At 39.7% G+C, this 23,927-nt stretch overlaps 1 protein-coding gene across 14 annotated transcripts in view; it reads left to right on the top strand.

Moving 5' to 3' along the window:
* Positions 1-23,927, top strand: part of DAB1 (DAB adaptor protein 1) — a 573,658-nt gene that overhangs the window by 511,114 nt on the left and 38,617 nt on the right. For 11 of the 14 annotated variants that reach the window (XM_083510312.1, XM_083510306.1, XM_083510307.1 and 8 more), the window contains 4 exons: positions 18,748-18,879; positions 20,610-20,729; positions 21,285-21,323; positions 22,824-22,889. In XM_083510312.1, the coding sequence (XP_083366438.1) occupies positions 18,748-18,879; positions 20,610-20,729; positions 21,285-21,323; positions 22,824-22,889 (357 nt within the window). The remainder of the gene's footprint in view (positions 1-18,747; positions 18,880-20,609; positions 20,730-21,284; positions 21,324-22,823; positions 22,890-23,927) is intronic. The other 3 variants (XM_083510311.1, XM_083510310.1, XM_083510309.1) reach the window with 1 other exon arrangement.

Genomic DNA, 23,927 nt, shown 5'->3' with positions numbered 1-23,927 from the left:
TAATCCTTTAATTTTAATTTCATATTTTGCCATGTGTAAAAGGGCAATGCAAGGCAATACGCACATAGAAATAAGAGCAATAAACATGGTATATTAGTCATAATCCATTGATTAGATCTTTCAGTTGTGCACAGTCATAAAGTTTCTCTTAATGGCTGACCCAGTTTTGAAGCCAATGTTGCTGTTATGACCTAATTTCTGTTACAGCAAGTTTTTCATGTGATAAATTGACTTCTGAAACCGTCACAAGCTTTTCCACCAATTTAGCTGGCAGCAAATATCAAGATAATATAGCCATGCATTTTTAATGGTGAACATTTTGGTAGGATGGTAGCATCTTGCCTCAGGAGCAGTGGGACAGTGCCAACCACTGCATGCAGCACCTGCCAGCCTCACAAATTTGGCACCATATAAACCTGCACAAGTCAGATTTCAGGTGATTCTTGCTATGTTGCAGGCTCAGCTTGGAGGGGAAAGCCCTAAGAACTAAGAAATGGATGCAAGATAGGGGGTGTCTGTTCTGGGGGGTGGGGAATCCCGTGGATATATTTTTTTCAAGATTCTTTGAAAATCTTCAGCATCTTAAACTGTCGGCACCTGCAGAATTCAGCTTTGCAATTTTTGTAAATATCAGTATGTTGAAATATACAGGCTGCCTTGCTACCCAAAAAATACCCTCAAAGCAGCCAACAATAAAAAAATCCTTAAATGTTATTTCACGTTATGCCTTACATTTTATTAAAGTTCTGAAGATATCTCTCATTTCCTTTCTTAGTGTGTTTGGACTGGAAGGTCAACAGCATTAAAATTGGGGGGGGGGGGAGGAATGAAAATAATTTGTATTTTCATGGTTGTCAGACTAAAAGTATTGCTGATGGTATCTAGAGCAAGAAGAGGCTAGATGATTATTAAAGGATCCCACCCCCAATGTATGAAAAATTCTGAAGTGTAATGTAATAAATGCCCTCAGGAAACAGGGGTTTTTATAGGAAGAAAATATTGCCAGGAAAGAGGTACATGAATGAATGGAGTATGATGCAGGACATTTTTAACTGGCTTAACTTGGGTGTCTCAATCTGTTGAGACCCAAAACTCATCTAGGGTTAATATTTCTCAACTCGTGTACAACCATATCATGCAAGTCCTATCCATGAAAGTGTTTGCCTTAACTGCTAGGCATCTATTCTGTTCTCTACGGTTAATTCAAGGTGAGCTTTTTTTGCTGCCAGAGCTAGATTCGAATCAGGCTTTTAGAGTGAGCAAAAATCATAGGCGTATACCTAGCATGATATTAGGTAAAGTGACCCCTGTCCATTAGGTCCTGTCGTGACCGACTCTGGGGTTGTGGTGCTCATCTCGCTTTATTGGCCGAGGGAGCCGGCGTACAGCTTCCGGGTCATGTGGCCAGCATGACTAAGCCACTTCTGGCAAACCAGAGCAGCGCCCGGAAACGCTGTTTAACTTCCCGTTTACCTTACCTATTTATCTACTTGCACTTTGACGTGCTTTCGAATTGCTAGGTTGGCAGGAGAGAATGATATTATCCGCACAATAATAACATCAATAATAATGTCCACATAGTAATATATGGACTATTTTAAGTTTAACAAGGACTTAATTTTTCTGCTATAGCCAGAAGGTGCTCAGGATGGACTTTGATTTCTGTCTGATATAATATGTTGATATAAATGATTTAAGATGTGCAGTGTTCGGAGTAATCAAGACCTTGGCCCTCAATTCAACTAAACTAGTCACAACTGTCCCATTGAAACCAAGGAATTACCGTATTTTTCACCCTATAGGACGCACTTTTTCCCCTCCAAAAATGAAGGGGAAATCTGTGTGCGTCCTATGGGGCGAATGCAGGCTTTCACTGAAGCTTGGAGAGCGAGAGGGGTCAGTGCGCACCGACCCCTCTTGCTCTCCAGGCTTCAGGAAGCTATCAGCAAGCCTGCAGAGCCCGCGGGAGTTCCCGCAGGGCTCCCTATGCTGCGGATAGCAGCCTGCTGCCCGGAGCGCGGGGCGCGCTGAAGCCGCGGCTGGGGGGGGGATAACTTTTTTCCTTTATTCCCCCCCCAAAAAAAACCCCCTAGGTGCGTCCTATAGGGCGAAAAATACGGTAGTTTAATCAGAACTAACTTGTTCAGTTGATTTTTATTATACATAGCTACTACCCTATATGGACACACCAACATTCAACCCTGCCCTTAATTTATGTATAGCTGAAAACACTTTCTAGCACCAGCAGAATTTTGCGGGTGACATTCCAGCCTAAGAGAAAGTGCTTGACAAGAGGACTCTTGACATAATAATAAAGGAGTCCATCTCAGAACCACTGAAATGTTTTGTCACAAGTGGTGAAAACGCCATAGCAAAGAGTGATGTCCCTGTTTAAAGTCTTGTGTCTATTTGTCTTTAATATCTTCTTCTCCTGTATGTCTGCAAAGTTACTCTCAGTGTGCTATATCTCACCAATTGCTTTTCAGTTTTTTTGTTTGCTCTGCTATTAGCAGTTGTATTAGTAGCATTTCTGACATTTCCCAGCAATACTGGTGCTGTTGATACATTGTGTTGGCTTGCCAGATGCAAAGAACCCAAGTTCAATTAACACATTTTATTCTTTTACACAAAATGCAGGAGATTCTGATACTAGTGATTGGAAGTAGAATAAACCATTTAAAAGAAACAAAAAACCAACCACTGTAAATCTGATAATGTTGGGATATGGTGGCTATTATGGCTCTTCATTTGGTGTAATTCAAGATTACTGATGCTGTATCAGTCAAGGTTTCTCTGTTTTAAATGCTGGAATCAAATACCAAAATTGATTCGTGACGTAGATTCACTGGCAGAGGAAGAGGAGTGTGGGGGGAGCTCACTGCCCCCAGCAGCGCGATCCTGGTGGGGTGCCATCGCGGCTCCCCCCCCCCCGTGCTGGGTGCCATGCCCCCGCAGGCAGTATGCCATGCCCCCAGGATGTGCACCACGCCCCTGTGGGCAGCGCGCCACGCCCCTGGGGCCACGCCAGCCCCACTCCTGCCTGCTCTCCGCCCCCCTGTGCTGGAGCATGAAGCTCCACCACTGCGTAGATCCAAGATGTCTGGTGGACTAAATATAACCTTATGTTTCCTGGCTGGAGTAGGTAGTCATTCAGATTCCGGGGGGTGGGGGGTGGGGGTGGGATAGAAAACATGATTATTTTGCTGTTTTCATATTTTTGTTCCTTGCTTTTGTTATATGTGCCTATGAACTTGGAATGAGCAGATTTTCAATGATGCCCTGAAAAGCTTGAGGGGGGGGGGGAATATATGAGAACTGTGCAACAATCAAATGAATTAAGTGATAATTTTGATTAAGAGAACAAAAAAACAACAACCCTGAAATCATGCTGTGCACAGTTGCTAAAGCGGGGGGGGGGGACTATATTTCTTCCTAAAATAAATAAATGTACCCAGGGAGCAAGAGACACTGCTTCAAAACCATGAAAGAATCATTGCATGCATTTAAATACAAGGTGAGAGCAGCACAGTGTTAGAGACCCATTCAAAGACTTAGCCTCTGATTTTGCAGCAAAAAGCCAGAAAAAGGGATAAGTAAAAGCAACTCAAAGGAGTTATGCCTGTTTTGAACTAAGCTGGTGTACTGAGTATTTAATTGTAATTTCTGCTTTGAGATTCAGATGAGAGAAAAAAGAATGAAGCTGAATGCTAAACCTAATCTACATGAAAATAAGAATAGGCCAAAATCAGCTTTTGCATTTTATCCTGCCCATGAAGTCCTTGGATCTTTGTCCTGTGCGAACACTTCCCCAGCAGGGCTTTCCAATATGCCATCTTGCTTTAATTGAAGGGAAAAAAAAAGAATTATTATAACCCAATGTGACAAGCTCCTAGGATTCAGCTTAGTTGTCAAACAAATCAGCTCCTGAACGCCACAAATCCGGAAGTGAGTGTTCCAGTTTTTCGGAAGCCGAACGCCCGACATGGCTTCCGATTGAGTGCAGGAAACTCCTATAGCCAATCACAAGCCACGCCTTGGTTCCTGAAAGTTTTGGAAGTCTAACAGACTTCCAGAATGGATTCTGTTCAACCTCTGAGGTACAACTGTATTTTACAGGACAAGTGTGAGGCTGCACAATTTAATGCCAAGTGATAATGCATAACACATAACTCCACTCTTTCAGTTACATGCAATAAACCAGTGAAAACCCAGCCTGAATTCTTAACCATGTTGAATGGATTTTTAATCTAGACAATATGAATGCCTGCAATATGAAATTTATATCAATGACTTTAGTGTAAACACATTTCTAGATACCTTACTCATTTAGATCCTTGATCGTGTCTGTATAAAATGTTTTTTTGATGATGAGGATGTCAAATCTATCTACCTGGTTATTTATGGTGTATAATTTATTCCATTTTATTTGCAAGTGTTTTCTGGCTGTGCCATTTCCAGTATTTTATTGGGCAGGAGAAAATGCTCTAGAAATTCCTTGTGGAGAAGCTCACAAAAACATTTCCTTGGTTTATCAGTAGAGTCACTCCTTATGGAAGGTGTACTGGGATTGCAGATTTATTTTCCATTTATAGTTAAGCCATGTTTAAGAGGCCGGTTATCTGAAGAGAAGCCCATTCATATTTGGAGAATGTTCCAAGGTTACGACTTCCTTTCTCTTCTATACTTGCCTTCCAAGAGTGAGAAATTCTGTCGCCTATTGTGTGACACAACTGAATGAAAGGCTCCGGGTCACACAGATTCAGTGGTGGACCATTCATTTGCAGCCACATAGTGTTTTGCTAATTTTCGAGAGAATAAACAGCCCCTTCTGAGGAAAGAGTTCAATCATGTTCACGCTCAGAAGTCCTGCTTCCTGGCCCATTTTGTAGTCAGTTCTTCTATCAAACCACAAATTGGCATCCTGCTCTTTGTTCACTTTTTCTTTCTCTCTCCATGCTATCACATTCAATTTGTCCTCTTTTATTTGCTCACGAGCCGTGGAGTCATTGTGGTCTCGGCCAGGGTCTGTGCCTAAAATAATAAACTACTATGTTCATTGGAATGAAAGCGCCAAGTTAGCTTTGCCTTTCACGTTTAAACTGCAGGATCTTTTCCTCTGCTGGCTGCATTAAAAAACAAGACAACACCTAGCAGTTAGAATTTGAAATCTTTATGTATTACTTATCTTTGTACCCATCTATGGTCAAAATGAGCAATATAGCTATATGCATGTGAGATAAAATAATTTCCACTTGGCATGTTGTAAAACACTTCACAAACAGTATATCAGTGAAATGTCACAAGGGCAACAGTTTCCACACATAAAACCCACATTTTCCATACATAAAATCCACGTTTGTGCAAAACAATGCACAAAATTATTCTGAAATTATTAGTAAAAGTTTTCCATGCCGCAGATGATGTAGCATTCAGAATGTTCATACGAAATGTACAACAGCATATACAGTAATTTCCTTTCAAGTTGCTTTCCCCCCTTCAGAGTCAGAAGGCTAATGCTTTCTTTGTGTACTGCATGGACATTTAATCTTGGTCTGCCATACACATACCAGATTGAATGGGATGGCATGTTGCATATTTGTGGTGGTTATCAAGCAGGGATGATCATGGTGAAACTGGCAGATGTCTTAGTTAAACCTGGATAAGACCTACAGTTGGCCAAAGTGAAATGCTGAACAGTTGCACACACAGAATGCAATAATTTCTTCCATACTTTTTCACAGAACTGGAGTATCCTGCTAAATTTCAACTGGATGGGTGCAGTGGCTTTTCTGCAAATTTTAGGATTAGAATAATTTTCTATATACTATTGGTCAAAAAATATCCATATTGCCTATTGAAACATGCCATATCACAGAAAAACAGACACAGACTTTTAACAAAAATTGGAGGTGCAGAATATGAAGGGGTTAAATTTATAGTTGCAATAATTCCATCTGATTACAAGCTTGGCCTGTAAGTAACAATGGAGGTGGCCCTCTGCACCCTTTCCTCACTCTGACCATGATGTTTCTTCTCTCTTTCCTCATCTTTCCACCCTGACATTATGGCAGGCTTAGAGATACTACAGTGGTACCTCGGGTTAAGTACTTAATTTGTTCCAGAGGTCCGTACTTAACCTGAAACTGTTCTTAACCTGAAGCACCACTTTAGCTAATGGGACCTCCTGCTGCTGCCGCGCCGCTGGAGCACAATTTCTGTTCTCATCCTGAAGCAAAGTTCTTAACCTGAGGTACTATTTCTGGGTTAGTGGAGTCTGTAACCTGAAGCGTATGTAACCTGAAGCATATGTACCCGAGGTACCACTGTATTACCTTTCACTTTCAGCACATGGATATAGCTTCTTCTTATTCTTTTCATGGCTGGATTGCCAAGGTGAGTCCCTGCTTCCAGCGGCGTAGCGTGGGTTGTCAGCACCCGGGGCAAGGCAAGTAATTTGCACCCCCTAACCCGGGGCAAGGCATGTAATTTGCGCCCCCTAACCCCTAACCTGCCGCCGCTGCCAGCTTCTTCTTGCTGCTGCCTGGTCTGGTCTGGTGTGATTCTCTCCCGCTCTCAGCGCTGCGCTGGGTGGCCGCTGCACTGTCCCTCCCCCAGATAGTCCCTCGCTCTCTCTCCGCACCGCACGCCTGGCACCCACCCCCTCCACAGTGGGCGGCGACCCAGCGGCTCGGATCGGATTCGCACAGCCAGCACTGCAGTGAGAGAGAGTGAGTGAGCCAGGTAGGGGCAGAGAGCTGGGAGTGCGAGCGCGCCCCCCCAGATGTTGTGCCAGGTGCGGCTGGCCCCCCCTGCACCCCCCACGCTACGCCACTGCCTGCTTCAACTCAAGCCATCTTACAGAGTTCCATTTCAGCTCTGGCGAGCCCAGAATCCTTTCAAGTCATTTCTATTTGGGATTTGAAATTTGTCCAAATCAGATCTTCACCATGTATTGCAGCATGTGGGTAGACATAACTGCTGGTTTGATGGAAGTTTGTTGTGTAGACTGCTCAGTTGTGCTGTGTGCGTGTCATTAGACAAGACAGACAAGTTCCTAGATCATGTATAAGGATATCATGAAGGTGGTTTTCTGAACAAGATTTTCACCTGCAATTAGCATTATTCAATGTAGGATTAGTACTGCTCACTCATTTGCGCTGGGTTGTGTTTCATATCCCATGCATTATGCTTTGTTGCGCTGCATTGTTTCTGCAGGGTTTGCCTCTTACCTGCCAGAGAGTGCTGCCATTAATATTCTGAATAAATACCATCTTTTGTTTTATTTCATAGACACAGGGAAAGCTGCTGAAATATAATTAGCTGCTGTGTTTTAATCAGCTTTAGTTGTTCTGAAATAATTTCCATGCATTATCAGCATTATACAATCTGTTGTAACACCAAAAAAGCATGCATAATTGAGCCACCTGGTTTACTCTTTTAACAGTACAACCCTACAAATGCCTACTGAGAAGTATACCTGACTGAGTTCAGGGGGACTTACATCCGTCTAAATGTGTAAAGCAGAAGGAGCCAACATGGTAGTCTCCAGATTTAGATTCCCAACTCCCATCAGCCCCAGTCAGCTTGATGATGGAAGTTGTAGTCCAACAACATCTGGAGGGGACAGTGTTGGCTGTCTCTGATCTGAGACGTACCTCAGTTCTCTTGCATCCTTGGTAAGGAGATGCCCAGAGGAGCCTACATGCCTTGGCCGGCCACCTCTGGCAAGTAAGAAGAGCCTCCAGGAATCTTAATAGAGAAGACTTTAAGGCTATTAACCACCAGTATTAACAGATGTGAGCACAGAGAAGTTGGCAAGTAGAAATGTGTATTAGCTAGTACATTTTGCGAACTTAGGGCTGGTTTAAAAAGAGGCTTCTTCTCGCTTAAGGAAATTCATGCCTTTGATAATTTAACATTTTCCTGTACTTCTAGATAATAGCTGTTACCCCAAATGGAATATATGGCTCTTTTTCTGTTGGTGAGACACATGCTGTGGACTTAAGTAGTGGATGCATCTAGGAATGGATTTAGTAACAAATGGTGGTTGCCATTTTAATAAAATTGTATAGGAGAAGCTTCTAGCAGATTCCAGCTGGTGGATGAGGAGGATGATAGGACAGAAAGGGCTGTGAGTGGAGGGAAGTCACTCCCCATCCTTTGCACCTCCTGGGAAACTCAGCAAACCTGCTGCACCTGTGTGAGTGTAGCTGAATAGGACACAGCTGTAGGCAGCCTGAGGAAGTACCTGTCCATAAAGAGCAAGTCTAGAGGGAGAGACTAGGCTGTTTCCATGAACTCCTCTTGTTGTGAGACTTTTGTGGGTGAGCTGAAGGTTTGTTTGATTCTGAGTGAGAAGCCTGAGGTTGAGAGGGAAGAGTGTGTTCAAAGGAAAATGAACTGAAATTCATTTATATATGTGAGTAACTTTGTATTAATGTAACATTTTTATATGGAGCTGTATTTTTATAATATTGTCTGTTGTTGCCTTAGTTTTTTGTACATTGCTTAGAAGTATTTAAAATATATTGAGCAGTATAGAAATTAAATAATCAATGTGCCACTAGGAAAATATGAACTCTTAATCTGGCATTTCTTCTGCTCATAATGGCCTGTGCATTGTCTGTCTTGTAATGCAGAGATAAAAAAAATGCCACTATTGCTTTATAATGAACCCTAGTCATTACTTTTCCAGTATTTTATTGTATTGACTGAAACTATATTGGATCACACTTACGGAATTCTCTCCCAGGAAAATCTTGAGCCTTTATGACTTTTGAAAATGAAGTAGTTTCTAACCAGAATCTTCTATAAATTATATAGGGCAGTTCATGTTTCAACATTTATGGCTGTGAGTCTTCCCTTATTATTTATTAATGCTTCAAATTTGGAGTGCTATATGATTAGAAACCAGCTTGAACCCCTTGCGATTGAATGAAATATAAACAGGCTAGAAGAAAAAATGATTTATATTGAAAATGGTAATAATGGAAGCAGGAGCATGGTTTTGTGTATATTTTGGGTGGTATTCAGTGCTAATGTTTCTCATTGTTGACCCGTTGAAGTTAATGGACATTACTAACTTAGGTCTATTAATTTCAAAGGGTCTACTCTGAGTAGGACCTCATTGAATATGACCCTAAGTATACAATAGATTGTACTGGGGCCATGTCTAATACATTGTCTTCATGAAACGACTTTTAGGAGGTAACTTAAAGTGTGTAATATTTCTGTAATGTCCACAGAGATAAGGTGACACTTGTCTCTTTTTCACTTGTTGAAAACTCTTCATTTTTCAATAAAGTAGCCTCAAATCTTAAGGATTTGAAATTTGTAGTTGCTCTTTGTGCTTCATAAACAGGACAGGATGGTACAAACTGTGTCTGCTTCTCCATTTAAACTTTGAAAATCTAGGAGACTACACAATCTTCGCTATTAAGGGAGTGACTTTCTATGTAATACAGTTGCATGACTCTTTACATCAAAGTCTCACCTCTAGCTGAAGAACAGATCAAACTTCACCACCTCTTCTGAGTTTCATTTGAGCCGAAAATCCAAACGCTCAGATCCATTTTAGTGCACTAGGATGTTGTTCCTATATGATACATAGAGAACATTAGTGTGTGTGTGGAGGGGGAAAAAACACCTTTAAAAATTTCTCCCATACTTTATCACCAAGATTTCACACAGTTGCCTAATGGCTTAGAGTCAAATATGATAGTCTTATAGAAGAATGAGTTAATAATAAGGTGACCTCCCCTTTCCCTCCAGAAAAAGTTTTTTTGGTAAAGCCATTCTTTTTGTGCCTAGCATTAGGAAAATCTTTTAAGCCTCAGTTTCCCTTGTAAATAAAGCAATAATGGAAGCAATAGTGATCTGCCTCACATTGGTACTGAACAATCTAAATTCAGTGTAGGCATTTCGTCTGCTGCTGAAGAGCTATTCTTGCATTCTTATTTTATAGTCTCATATTTACAGGGGACTGCCACCAGTCACTGTGGCAGATGGAGTTCCATGTCCTCTAGCTAACAGTGCAAAAGCGCCACTGGCATGTGCAAGACTGTATCATTGTCATGTATCGCAATATGCATTGAAAGTCTTATATGAGCTATTTGAATAACTCTGAAAAGCCACGGAGCATTTCTTTCTGATGCTCCAACCACTGCAGTTCTTTTGACAATGCATGGCGTACAGTGAAACTGAATGGCTGGATTGTGCCTGAGGCCCGGTTTGACATTACATTTTATTTTAAAAAATCTGGATTTTTGATTTTTTTTTTTAAATGGGATCCTACTAGCAACTGCAGACATTTCTTTGGAGCACATCTGCCACATCAGTGTTACTGATGGTTATAGAATCTTGGATTTAGTCCTTGGCCAAAGACAATTTTTTAATTCATTGATTAAAAATAATAAAGCCTGACCTTCATTTCATAGTTCCAGGATGTTTTATTATTAATTACAAAAACAGCCCAAAATGCAATGTAATGAAAATGGCAGCAGTAATAACAATGATAAAAATGTCACTGGCATGATTATTTGGAAGAGGCCTAGGGTATTGCATATGCTCAGCAAAGCCTTTGACTTTCAGCATTTTTTTTCGTACTGCAGAAAAATGAATGAACAGCATTCGGTATTACCAGTGCCGGATTTACGTATAAGCTAAACAAGCTATAGCTTAGGGCCCCACTCTCTTGGGGCTCCTAAAAAAATTTAAAGGTAAAGAAAACCTGGATGTGCATTTCCAAAATATAAGATAAACAACAACAACAACAATTTATTTATACCCCGCCCATCTGGCTGGGCTTCCCCAGCCACTCTGGGCGGCTTCCAAAAAACTTATTAAAATACTATAATACATCAAACATTAAAAGCTTCTCTAAACAGGGCTGCCTTCTAAAAGTCTGGTAGTTGTTGTTCTCTTTGACATCTGGTGGGAGGGTGTTCCACAGGGAGGGCGCCACTACCGAGAAGGCCCTCTGTCTGGTTCCCTGTAACTTGGCTTCTTGCAACATACAACATACAGCAACAGTGTTTTATGTTGTGTAGGCTCCTATGATGTAAGTAATGGGCACCGCCTGCTCCCTAAAATATCACTAGTTTGCTCATTTCTATATATAGGGTGCCTACATTCTGCATGTGCAAATGGCTTTAGATACCCATTAGGTCCATAAATTTCCATATACCATATCTTCAACACAAAAAACAGTTGTTGACAAAGATCCTTCTTTCAGTGCATGGACCCTCTTCATATGATTAATATGTGAAGGAAGCTTTTGATAATTGCAGCTTAGGTAATTTCAAATAGGAATGTGAAGAGATGAAATTATTCAGAAAAGGGTAGCAGCAGGCACAACAACTTAACTGAAAGGAACTGAAAGTAGAGGCTATAATTCTCCAGTCCACGCTAAGCAATCTGCATAACCAGTGTTCCATATTCCATTATATGCTGCATGGGTAGGTAGATGTTGTTTCATTCATAGAACTGCATTTATGGAAGGTTTCCCCCCTTTTCTTTCTAAAGGAAGAAGAAGTTGTTTATAGAAGATGCTATTAATAGAAATAGGATGATAGCCAACTAAGTCATACTTGAAGCAGATCCATTAAAATCAATGGACTTAGAATTTTATTGATTTCAGCGGCCATTCTCTGATTAATGTTATATATCACCCATAGATTATAAGACACAAATAATAGGCTTCAGCCAGCTCAAACAAAAGGTGATGGGCAGTCTGTCAGTCTTTTCAGAGAATTGAGAAAATGTGCATGGGCCACAGCAATTCATAAATAAGATCTGAATTATTCACATTCTGTGGCAAGCTCTGAGAGCAAGTTAACGTTAAATATTCTGTGTCTATAATGCCTGTGAATTCTTCCCCTGCATATTTTATTGATATTTGTGTTCTGTTTGGTTTTGGAATGGACCTTTCTTTATGTAGCTTTACTGGGAGATTGGTTGCTTTAACTGGTTTCCTTTAGTATTAAGTGCAACCTTAATACTGTGGTCTTTCAATAAATAGATTCCCTCATTAAAAACAGGGTAGCTGTGGTATTGTTGTGTCTTTGTCACAGAAGCTAACCCTCTTATTGGAAGTGATTCCTGGCCGTTCTAAGTGCTTAATTGATCAACTTGATTGATTTCACCATGACTTGAAGGCCACAGAAAAAGAAAGAACAGGGCAGAATGAGGAAATGTTGAAGTAGCTAGATCCATTCAATTTTGCCAATATAGTCAGGTATAAGTGGAGACAGAGAAAATAAAATTAATAGCTAAGTGGATCCATGAGCAGAAACCTCTGTAAAAGTAGTGATGCAGTGGAATAAAATTTCAGATTGCATGGGAAAGATATAACAAAGTTTAATTGATAACCGGGAAGATTTCCCAGCCGAGTGCAAAGTGTTAGCATTAATCTTTGAAGCTGCAAATGTCTTCTAGCCAGTTACCTGAAGGAGCATCTTCTCCTGTACATATCTACATAACAGCCCTTTCTCTATGCATAATGAGGTGAGACAGGCACTTTCTAGGGAGAGGACATTCTTGAAAGTGGTATTCAAATTAATGATGGCACCTCACCAGTGATGTTTGATACTGTGCTTATTCATTTGTTTATTTTTATTACATTTCTTAATTGCTTTCTACAAAAAAGAAAACAAATCACTAAGTAACTTAACAATATAAAACACAACCAGTCAAAATCAGTTATTTATTTATTTTGAGGGGGAGGCTTTTCTGATCTTCCTCTGCCCCAGCAAGTCCAGACTGAACTATGTTAGGGGTGTATTAGAACTTTGAGTGTCTGTGCTGGCTTTTGAAACCTATATTAGAAGGATTTCATGCGGTTTCTGTTGGCTTTTATGTGTTTATTTGTAGTGATTTCATTGCTTAGTTTAATTTTTGTTTTTGGTTTCCTTCTTTAAAAATGGCAACACTGTCCAGTTGAAGAACATTGTGGACAGGTGGTTAGTGAATAACTGCTTTTATATTGCATTTTTATGTTCTGAGCCGCTTTGAGACCTACGGATGAAGCGCAGTACATTAAACAAACAAATCTCTTCTAGTACTACTTAGCAGAAGCAGCTCACCAAGTGGAGCAAAGTAACTATGCTAATTTACTAGCTGGATGGGTCACTGTTGCTTACCGATATGGGGAGGGGGCTGTGAAAGGGGGTAGTGTGGATGTCAGTGAAATACAAACACTCCAGAAGAGCCAATCCAGCACTCCTCCAAGAGCTGTATTATCTCCATGTTCTCTCATCCTTTAGCCCTCCAAATAGTTTGTATTTCACTTATAAGTTGATAACAGGCTTGGAGACAAATTCAGGAAAGAGACTGTGAAAATTCAACATGTGGACGTTATGAGGCTAGCTTCTAAGTGTGTGTGTGGGGGGGGGGGATGATAGTTTGTAAGAAACCTTCAACATTCCAATAGATTATTTTAATGGTGCCCTCCCTGTAGAACAACCTTCCATCAGATGTCAAGGATTATAAAGAACTACACAACTTTTAGAAGACATCTGAAGGCAGCAGTGTATCAGGAAGTTTTTAATGTCTGACGTTTTACTATGTTTTCATACGTACTGGAACCGCCCAGAGTGGCTTAGGAAATGGGTTTTGTACCAGATGGGTGGGGTACAAATAATAATAATGTTGTTGTTGTTGTTGTTGTTGTTGTTGTTGTTGTTGTTGTTGTTGTTGTTGTTGTTGCTAATGCAAAGGGTAGTACAGGCATAGGCAAACTTGGCCCTCCAGATGTTTTTGGGACTACAACTCCCATTATCCCTGACCACTGGTCCTGTTAGCTAAGGATGATGGGAGTTGTAGTCCCAAAATGTCTGGAGGGTCGAGTTTGCCTATGCCTGGGCTAGTACTTAAACTATATTTCATGAAAGTCAAGGGGTAATTTTCATTTTATCTGTTTTGCAATTTAATTGTAGCCTATTAAATCCCATGTGCAAGCAAGGGCATGAAAAAGCTGAAATTAATGAGCCATTTTGCAATGATACGTCCATTCAGAGTTTCATAACTGGATTTCCAAAAACATATTCTAAAAGTACTGTTTTTCTCAAAGTTATCCATACATTATATTATGGGTGCAATAAGCAACACTTTATTAATCAGATAAGGCACTTTTTCATTTTACTGTTTTCTTTCTTCCTTACCTCCCTCTTTATCAAGTTCTCATAAAGCATATAAGAATAAAACCAGCAAAAGGCATTCACCATTAGAAACATCGATAAATACTGATGTTTTTAGCTTGTGGGTCTCCTGTCTCTTCCTTAGTGTAATGCTAATTTGACTCTGAATTACTGTTGTGAGAACGATTTGCTGGTGAGTCTTTTCAATAGGGTTTGCTAGTGTGTTGTGTTCAACAGGAACCAATTCAGCTCCCCAGGAAAAAACTAAAATACTAAAAGTAGTAAACATACAGTTGTATGGGGAAAGAGGTGTATTCGTTATCTGTCAACATTTCACATAAATATGTACAATTAAACAGTTTATCCGATTTAATTGATGTCTAACAGTTTGATGTTTCTAATCAACATGCACCAGCGTTTTGTCATATCAGAGTCTGCAGTATAATATTTCATATCTCCTGTGCCAAGATAAAGTAAAACTTCATAGATTTTTTTTAAATCTCTTGACAGTCATCTTTCTAAATACTCCTTAAATTAAATACAGACAAAGCTATTGCTGTAGGCATGCTTAACTTACTTCTTAATAGCCTGGTACAGTTTGCAAGGTAACACTTTGGCATCATCAGCCATTAGAGATGTAATGATTTTCCGATAGTTAATGAGGGTTCCCAAATAAATGTTTCCATCTGCCGTCTCAGCATTGTAGGTGATATTTTACCATGGCAGAATAATCTTTATGTCTAATTCCACAAGTAAGGAGTCTGATCATAGTTTAATTTCTCTGCAAACATTGCTTGGCAATCAATAAAGCGGTGTCAAAGAACTTTGATTGAATAGGAGCTTGAGATAACATTCTCCATAATATGCAATCGAGGAGTGGAAGATATTTAATTTCATGATTCAGAAGAAAGCCTGCAACTTGAGCACAGGAAAAGAAATTCTAATAAATCAATACAATTATATTATGTAAATAAGATTGCATCATTAATACGCTGGGGAACATGCAATTCTCATGAAGAATGGTTATACTACACCCTATAATTAACTTATTATGTCTGAAGTTATTGGCAATGTGGCATAATATATATTTGGTAGGATGCAAGTGAGAGTCTATGGCCAGGGCCCTCCAGAAGTTATCCCATCAGCCCTTGCCAGAATGGCTAGTGGTTAGAACTGATGGAAGTTGTCCTGGTCCCCCACCCCTCAGGATTCCTACCCTTCCTCTGAATATTTTTGTGTTGATTTACAATCTGTAGGATTAGCAGATAAATGCTAACTTTTAGGGACACCACCTTCATGTCTCCAATAAGAACAGTGCATCCATTCCTTTCAGATATTTGATAATAGTGTTCTTTACATAGTATTCATAACATAATGTTCTTTTATAGGAATGTAGGATATATGAGTGATAAGTGTTCATATACAGGTGATTTGCTTGTGCTCACAGTGGCTTGTATAGCATCCATACTGCTGCCCTGCTGTTCTTACTGCTAAGTGCCTAAATCACAGCCTGGAACAATAACATAGTCTTATATGCAGTTATTGTCCACTGAATTTTGCATTTCACCCTTTCTATTGGAATATAGAAACTGCTTTCTTTCTGTTTTACTTGTCTATGCATTGCAATGAAATGGTTTGCTTAGGAATCAGAATGACTCTAAAGAGTGAATGCACATGTAACCTTTTTGTACTTTCTTATCTTTTTTTGAAGTGGAAGACATTTTTAATGGGGGGAAACCTAGCAACTTTGAACAATGCCCCTGCAGGTACATAACTGATATTAGCTGTGACAATACAATAAAGGAATAAAGAAACTCACTGATTACAATCTTTAGTATATCATGCCTGTGAGAGGACTAGAATAAAACACTACAAGGAGAAGCTATAAGATATGTGGCGGCACAGAAATAAATGGAAGCCGTGATGCTATAATACATTAAAAAAAAATTAGGAACCCTTGCTTGTTACACTTTCTAAGTTTGTACATACTCATGGTCTCCTAAACAATACCAGTCTACACTGCTTAGATGATTGGAAGTTTCCAGTTGGTATATTTTCTGTGGTGACTAGCACAAGTATTTTCTGGTGATTAGTCCAGGCAACATACTAGACCAGGCTTCCTCAACCTCGGCCCGCCAGATGTTTTTGGCCTACAACTCCTATGATCCCTAGCTAGTAGGACCAGTGGTCAGGGATGATGGGAATTGTAGTCTCAAAACATCTGGAGGGCCGAGGTTGAGGAAGCCTGTACTAGAGATCTGTGAACTGTCCCCCTCCAAAATTATGTGAAATCCCATGTCATGTGAGCAGACGTCCATTTCCCCCCTTGCAGCCCTAGCAGATACATTGTGGGGTACACAATGAGCTGCAGGGAGGAGGACAGGAAGGGGAAGTCCTTTGGGTGAGTAAAAGTCTATCCTGCTTGCATTGAAAATCATCCATAGTAAGAAATTCTGGTTCCAGGTTTGCTTTTTTTACCAGGCATGGTTTACCTTTCTTTCAGAAAGGAAGAGGACCTCTGTAAAAGCAAAAACTTACATGTCAGCCAATATCAATCTAGCGATAGATATTTCTTGACCAATGTGGTTCCCATTACTGAAGGGCAGGAACACTACAAGGTCTGCCTAAGTTGACATGAATATTGATTTCCCTCTCTCTTCACAGAAATCACCACTCAGTAAACCCACTTTGATTAATGGGTCAGCAGCTAGTTTATCCAGATGTTCAAATGTTCATCATAACATGTGGCCCATAGAAATCTATTGCTGCATAAAAAGTGCAGATAACTAGAAGATTCATGTTAGCAAAGATATTGATCATTTTAAAGCAATGTCTGAGGATTTGGTTTGTTTGCATCTGTAAATATCTTGCCCTGATATTGCCTTTGGCTGGAGGTAGATTTTTTCAGTTCAGTTTTACTAGGATGCAACAATGATGCAGAAGGGTTTTGTAAGGATATTTTCTGGATTTATTTTTTTTACTGCATTTTGTAGAACTTCACAATATAAAATCCAAGCACCTAACGTTCACATTTGCTGTCTCTTTGCATACAAAGCAATGTGCAACAGCTGACACACACAAAAATGCAGAGAGGAACCCCCCCCCCCAATTCTAATTAAATATATATTGCTAATTAAACATAAAGCTTCTTTTTTATGGAAGACAAATTTTGGCAGAAAGAGCACTATTTTTCAAAAAATAAAAATGTATGTGTCAGTGCAGGAGGCTATATTGAGCAGTGAAATTGCAGAGCTGAACTCTCCTCTGTGCCAGACAAGTCTTTCACATGTTGAAAAGTAAAAAGAGCTGTTACTTAGCTGGGTGATGAAAACTGAAAAGTTACCGCTATCTGGAAGTGATAACCCTGCTACTGTTTGCACTAATAGATGGCCTTCCGGTTCTGGAAACAGTGGAAAGCCCTTTCAGCTGGGGTACAACAAACACGCTGACAAGTTACTATTGTACTAGCATGTTCTGCGCAGACCTACACATGTTTGTTCACATTTCTAGGCTAAGTGTATTTGCTTGCAGGTTGTAAATGGAGGCTGCTGACCACACACACAGTCTGTGACAGTCTGCAAGGCACAACAGCACTAAAGGAGCTGTTAACAGCACAAGCTGTCCTAGCACACATGAGAAAACAGCCACAGATTCACAGAACTGTAGAATTGGAAGAGACCCCAAGGGGTCATCCAGTCCAACTTCCTATAATGCAGGAATCTCAACTTAATTGTACATGTACATCCAGCCTCTGCTTAAGAACCTTCAAGGAAGCAGAGTCTACCACCTCACATGGAAGTCTTTTCCACTGTCACACAGCTCTTACTGTCAGAAAGTTCTTTCTGATGGTTAGTCTCAATTTCCTTTATGGTAACTTGAATCCATTGGTTCAGGTCCTAGCTTCTAGAGTAGAGAAAACAAGTTTGCTCCATTTTCCACCTGACAGCCCTTTAGATATTTAAAGATTGCTATCATATCCCCTCTCAGTCTCTTCTTTACCAGGCTTGACATACTGAACTCCTTCAATCATTGAACTTAAGTGTTAGTTTCCAAACCCTTGATTATCTTGGTCACCTTCCTCTGCACATGTTCCAGCTTGTCAATATTACGATTGTGGTGCCCAGAACTGGATGCAGTACTCCAGGTGTGGTCTGACCAAGGCAGAATAGAGTGGTATTATCACTTCCCTTGAGTGGGACACTATACTGTTGATGTGCCCAGGACAGAACCCTGAGTAACCATCAGTGAGCACTCTACATTGAAAGTCCTGAACTGTTAGGTAGCAGTGAAGGAACCTGTGGTGACAGACAGGGAAGGTTTGTTGTTGTTGTTGGCATCTGTCTGTCTTGGGAGACACTGAAAGAGTGCGCCTTTGGGGGTAATCTGACTGAACACTAAGCACTGGATGAAATGCATACAAAACATGAAAATGGTTATAAGCGTAATATCAAATCAATCAAAAATAGTCTTGAAGAATATATACCTTGCTTTTTATTGAAACATCACTGTCTTTCAGGTGTATCCTCACAAAGGTAAATTACATGCCTCAGTAAAAAATGTGAACTTTGGTAAAATATGCCCTGTGCTTCTTGTGCTTTTTGTTTATGAACAGCTACTACAGCACCATCATGCAGTTCATGAAATTTCATACATTGCGAAGGATATCACAGACCATCGGGCCTTCGGATATGTGTGCGGAAAGGAAGGGAATCATAGATTTGTGGCAATAAAAACAGCCCAGGCAGTAAGTATCAAAATTATTGTCATTTTCTGCAGTTTAACTCAGTTTGATAGCTCTGTCTAGAACAGTGCTGCTTTGAAAGGGCAGCCTGTAAGCATTGTTTATGCAGTATATAATGCTGTCAGAAGTGCATGCATAAATGTTCTGAGATGGCAGTTTAGCAATACCAGTCCTGGAAAGAAAGAAATACAATTCACCCTTCTCAATTTTTTTCTTGATGTATTCCTTCTAATTAGTAATTATTTTCCTTTCTAATTAAACTGGAAACACTAGCTGAATACAAATAAGTTTACTTAGGGTCCTAGACTCATTTAGATAGAAAACGATGGAAAACAAATAGCTACTTAGCATAGTCTACTCTCATTTCATTGTATTAGAAACCACTAATAAATATAAGCAATGCCTTTTATGCTCATAATTATAATTACCATTAATCTGCAAATATAATTAGCTTATATAGAAATGAACCTTTGCCTAGTTAAAGTTTGCAGCTAGACCAATATAAACAAGGTATTTAATTCAATGAGAAAGGGTGTGTTTTGGAGTGTTTTAAAATGCCTAAGGCTGCCATCCTAAGAACTCAATTTGAATAACCAAGTTAAGCTAGAGTAGTGTAGATTTAGTCACATTGACTTCAGGCACAGGCTAGACATTGTTATGAAAGTTCCAATATGGCTGTGGAAGCCTATCTTCAGTAACTTTTGACTTGTAGATTTAACCCAGGATTTAACTCATTTCCACAAAACTTTAATTGGTGTCTGCCATTAAGTAGGAACAAATGGACCTAAATATACAATTTCCACCCTGAGATGGAACCTGAGATGAACCTATGGTTCATTTTGGAATTGGTTTGGCTGGTATGAGATTTGTTGGCAAGCATTTGGAAAAAGCTCACCTGAGAACTCTCTTTCATCTCATAATGTTGCTACATGCACATTATTATATTGCTCCCCTGTCACTTAGCAACTGCACCTTGGTTCAATCCTCCAGCAGTTTTCCCACAGCACTAGCCATGACAGAGAGTTGCTTTGAAGTTCACTCACTCTGTGCACCCAAATACATGCATATAGGAACAAGAGAGGGATTTGGATATAGATAGGGAGCAACAATCACATAAAGCATTCTCAAGAAGCCATCAAGAGAATTGACCTCACTTCAGTTGGCTTGACCAGTCATGTAATTCCAGGAAACAATGATAGTTTCATTAGCAGTGAGGAAATTAAAATTAGATAACATGTGCATGCATCAACAAAGCAGCTGGCTTTGTAGGTCACATAATTTCACATTGATCAATGACAATGACACTGAGAATAAAGGGCTAACGTTAAAGGGCTTCTGCCCAGGTGCTTAGAAATCAGCTGGTCTTGTCTTGACATGGCCTAATGATCATTAACCAAGGAGGAGCAGAGCCACTTAATGTTTGAAGCCAGAGAAGAACTTCCAGCAGAAATGTTGCCAAGTTTGCATTACAGCCAAACATTACAAACTATACAAATTCATTTTATGGATCAGACGATTTCATACTTCAGCACGAACACTAATTTCAATGTAATAATTTAAATGGTTTACTCACAAGTAAGAGTATAAGAATCCATTGATGCATCTAAATGAATCCATTATACTGTTACTAAATAAGTGTTTTTAAGACCAGCTGTTTCATTAGGAAAGGTCACATTTTGTTTGTTAGTTGTCTTTCCCATATTATTGAAATACTCTTAATTTGTTTTATGTAGGCGGAGCCTGTAATTCTGGATTTGCGAGACCTCTTTCAACTCATTTATGAATTGAAACAAAGGGAAGAGCTGGAAAAAAAGGCACAAAAAGATAAACAGTGTGAACAAGCAGTGTATCAGGTATCTAATTATTTTTTAATAGAAGTGTACACTGATGAAGTGACAAAGCGACTACTGAGAATTTGGGACTGTTGTGCTAAGACATCCTAGGAACAAAGAATAAAACTGATCCTTTGCCACAGAAATCAGGAAGTTGAATCATGCAAACTTATTCTCTTACCTGTAGCATTAAATGGGTGAGTCTTCTGATGCTGAGCACTGATAACTGGTTACTAGTTTCAGTGGATAGAAGATTTACAGGTTCCACTGCTGTCTGTGAATATTGCTGTTATCAGTAGTGCCATAATACAATTTGGCAGTGATTGAGAATAACAAAGCTGAGCACAGTAGACATACGAAATGGTTGCATGAATATTTAATTTGTGATATTTAAAACTGGAAGAATTTCAGAGTATTCCTTCTTGATGTGCGCCTTCATATATGCAATGCAAGGTTGAGTAGATATCTAGCCCTCCTTTACTGAACAATGTGCCATATCTTTCCTCAATATTTGGCTCTTGTACACCTGCTGTTTACTTTCTTTCCTTTTTGTCTCTTCTACTTTCTTTGCAATAGACAATTTTGGAGGAAGATGTAGAAGATCCTGTTTACCAGGTAATTTCTGAAGCTTTTATAAAAACAGAGTTTCAGAAATAGTTAAGGATGTGATTAAGCTTTTAAGTTGAGTGACAGTGCTAAAAAAAGAAATATAATTTAGGTGTCTAATAAGTCAGCTATAAAAATTATCAAATATCTTCAAAACACTGATTTATAGGTAGTATTCTTAATACTAAATTCCGAATGTATTATAGTAATGCTGCAATCTTTTAGTACCCGGGAGGACATTCTGAGGCCATGGGATTTTTAAGATCTGCCTTCTTGGAGAGGGCAATCAAACTTATATGTGTCTTCAGTGAAGCTATGGAAGGGTCTGTAGCTGTTGTCCCACTGACAGTAGAGATGGGGCACTGGGGGTGTCATGCTGCAAGCAGCAGTGGATCAAAGCCCTCCCATCCTCAAAAAACACCCCAGGAATGGGAGAGAAACTATGCTAGCCCTGAAAGGAATAAAGGGAAAAATCAATGAGCCCAGAAGGCTATGTCTTTGGCGCTGCATTTCAGACTGCTTCATAAAACAAGAGTTTCATTTTAGGAAGCCATTTGAAGCAGAGCCACTAGTGCTGGGAGTGCCCTTGCAAAGAGGCTAGCTGCATTATACGAAGCGGTTTGAATGCAAACCGCTTCAAAAAGGTACAAGCAAGACTCCTCAGCTGCAGGTGCAGCTGATTCTACTTTTCAGTGCTGCTTAGCTGATAAGCCATGACAAGGAGCCCCACTTGCAAAAAGAAAAACTAGATGCTCACTTTAAACTTCCCATTGTTCTGTTGTGACCTTACGACACCTGTGTGGGGCAGGTGGCCATGGGTTGCGGGGCATAGTCACATTGAGACCAGTGCTCTGAGCCAGATTTCCCTGCCGCTAATTTAAGAAGGCGACAGCGATAGTCAACTTTTTGTTTCATGCAAATTGCACCTCCTTTAATAAATTTCACCGTCAAAAATAAACACTTGTTCATAACTGATCTTGACTATGGAACCGCCCTGAGACCTCCAGGTATAGGGCAGCATATAAATTCAATAATAATAATAATAATGTTACGTACTCAAATATAGTGTAAAAATTAGCCCCCTATTGGAAAATCGAAGCTGAAATTTAACTCATTGCACTTGCTAATTCTCCCTCCTTCCCTCAAACAGATTAAAAGTGCCCTCAGCAGCCCAGGGCCTTCTTTATGATCCCACAGAAGTCCACAGTAAAAATTCCCAGTAGCTGCTGTGGGAACAGAATTGAGCCTTTGGTTGTATCTCCGTAGGGAAAACAGCAGGAAACTTGTCAAATGACAATTAGCAAAGTTCCATTTCTCCTTTATTTCTCTTCCATAAAAGAAGGTTGCGTGATATGCCTTTCAGCAAAAGTCAATTGCTCCTAAGCCAGCCTGTACTTTGAACCTGCTTCTTTACTACTTGTCTATGGTTATTTCTTCTGAAGTTCCAAATTGCCTTTTTTCTTTTCTGATTCATCTTTGACCTTTCCTCCTTTGCTGCTGATGTAATAGTACATTGTGTTTGAGGCTGGACATGAGCCAATCCGTGAGCCTGAAACAGAAGAAAACATTTATCAGGTATAGAATTGCTCCATCTGTGTTCTCATTGCCTCCAGCAGTCAGTCAAGCACATTCCATAGACCAAAGTTCCTTTTAAGCATTTTCATTTATCCCAATGACATGTGTACCATTTCATACTCATGCAAGTACAGATATAATTTGTATGGTGTGATTTCTCTAATAACTTCTTTCTCTCCCCCCCCCCCAGCTTTGTTTATGTTGGTATATATTATTTATATTGCCTTGAAAGCTTTACCCTGAATATTGTGTATAACATAGAAAAAAGTTTTAGTTTAATTTGTGTTGGACACATTGGTGTTAACTTATCGTATATAGACTACATACATTTCAGCTCTAAACTAAGTATTCTCCCCATTAACAAATCTATATTTGAGTGGTATAAAGTAGCTCATTGTCAGCCCTCTCAAAGAAGCACAGTAATTGGCTGAAAACCAAGCTTTGACTTGTATTGTGACTCACAACTGTAAACTACCCCTTGCTGCTTCTGATATGGTGCAGGGTGTCGCTTGGTGAGATGTTGTGTCTAGATCACTCATTACCTTCCAAAATGTACAGGACCATTAGCATGAGCATTGGGAAGCACTAAATTACTGTTTTAAAAGGTGAAACTGATCAACTGTTACAAATGTGGATCTGAAACTGATATTTTAACCAGTAGATGCTCAAAGCCTAGATATATATTGTAAATTAAAATCAACTTCTTGTAGACGTTTTAGCTTGTTTTTGAGGGATATATATTTTGATGGTTTTGTTTACTTCAATTGGCTGTTTGGCAGGAGTGCCAGTTGGATAAATGGGTATCTTTCCAGAGAGCTGGGCCTGTTGGGGAAACCCATATGACCATGATCTCAGAAATGGGGATTATGGCGTACCTGGGTTCTGAGGACTGTCTCTGACTATGGTAATCTGTCTGTTTCACTACAATAAGAAAGTATCAGTTTTGCACAAGTGCAGGATCACGCATAGCACTCTTCAAGCTACCAACTACAACTACCTCTCAATATTTGTATGTTTACCTTAATCCTAACTACATTT

This window comes from Podarcis liolepis (assembly GCF_965112155.1).
Source record: "Podarcis liolepis genome assembly, chromosome: 6".
NCBI classification, from domain to species: Eukaryota; Metazoa; Chordata; class Lepidosauria; order Squamata; family Lacertidae; genus Podarcis; species Podarcis liolepis.
Note: the sequence above shows the minus strand (reverse complement) of the source record. Positions and strands in the feature narration are given on the sequence as shown.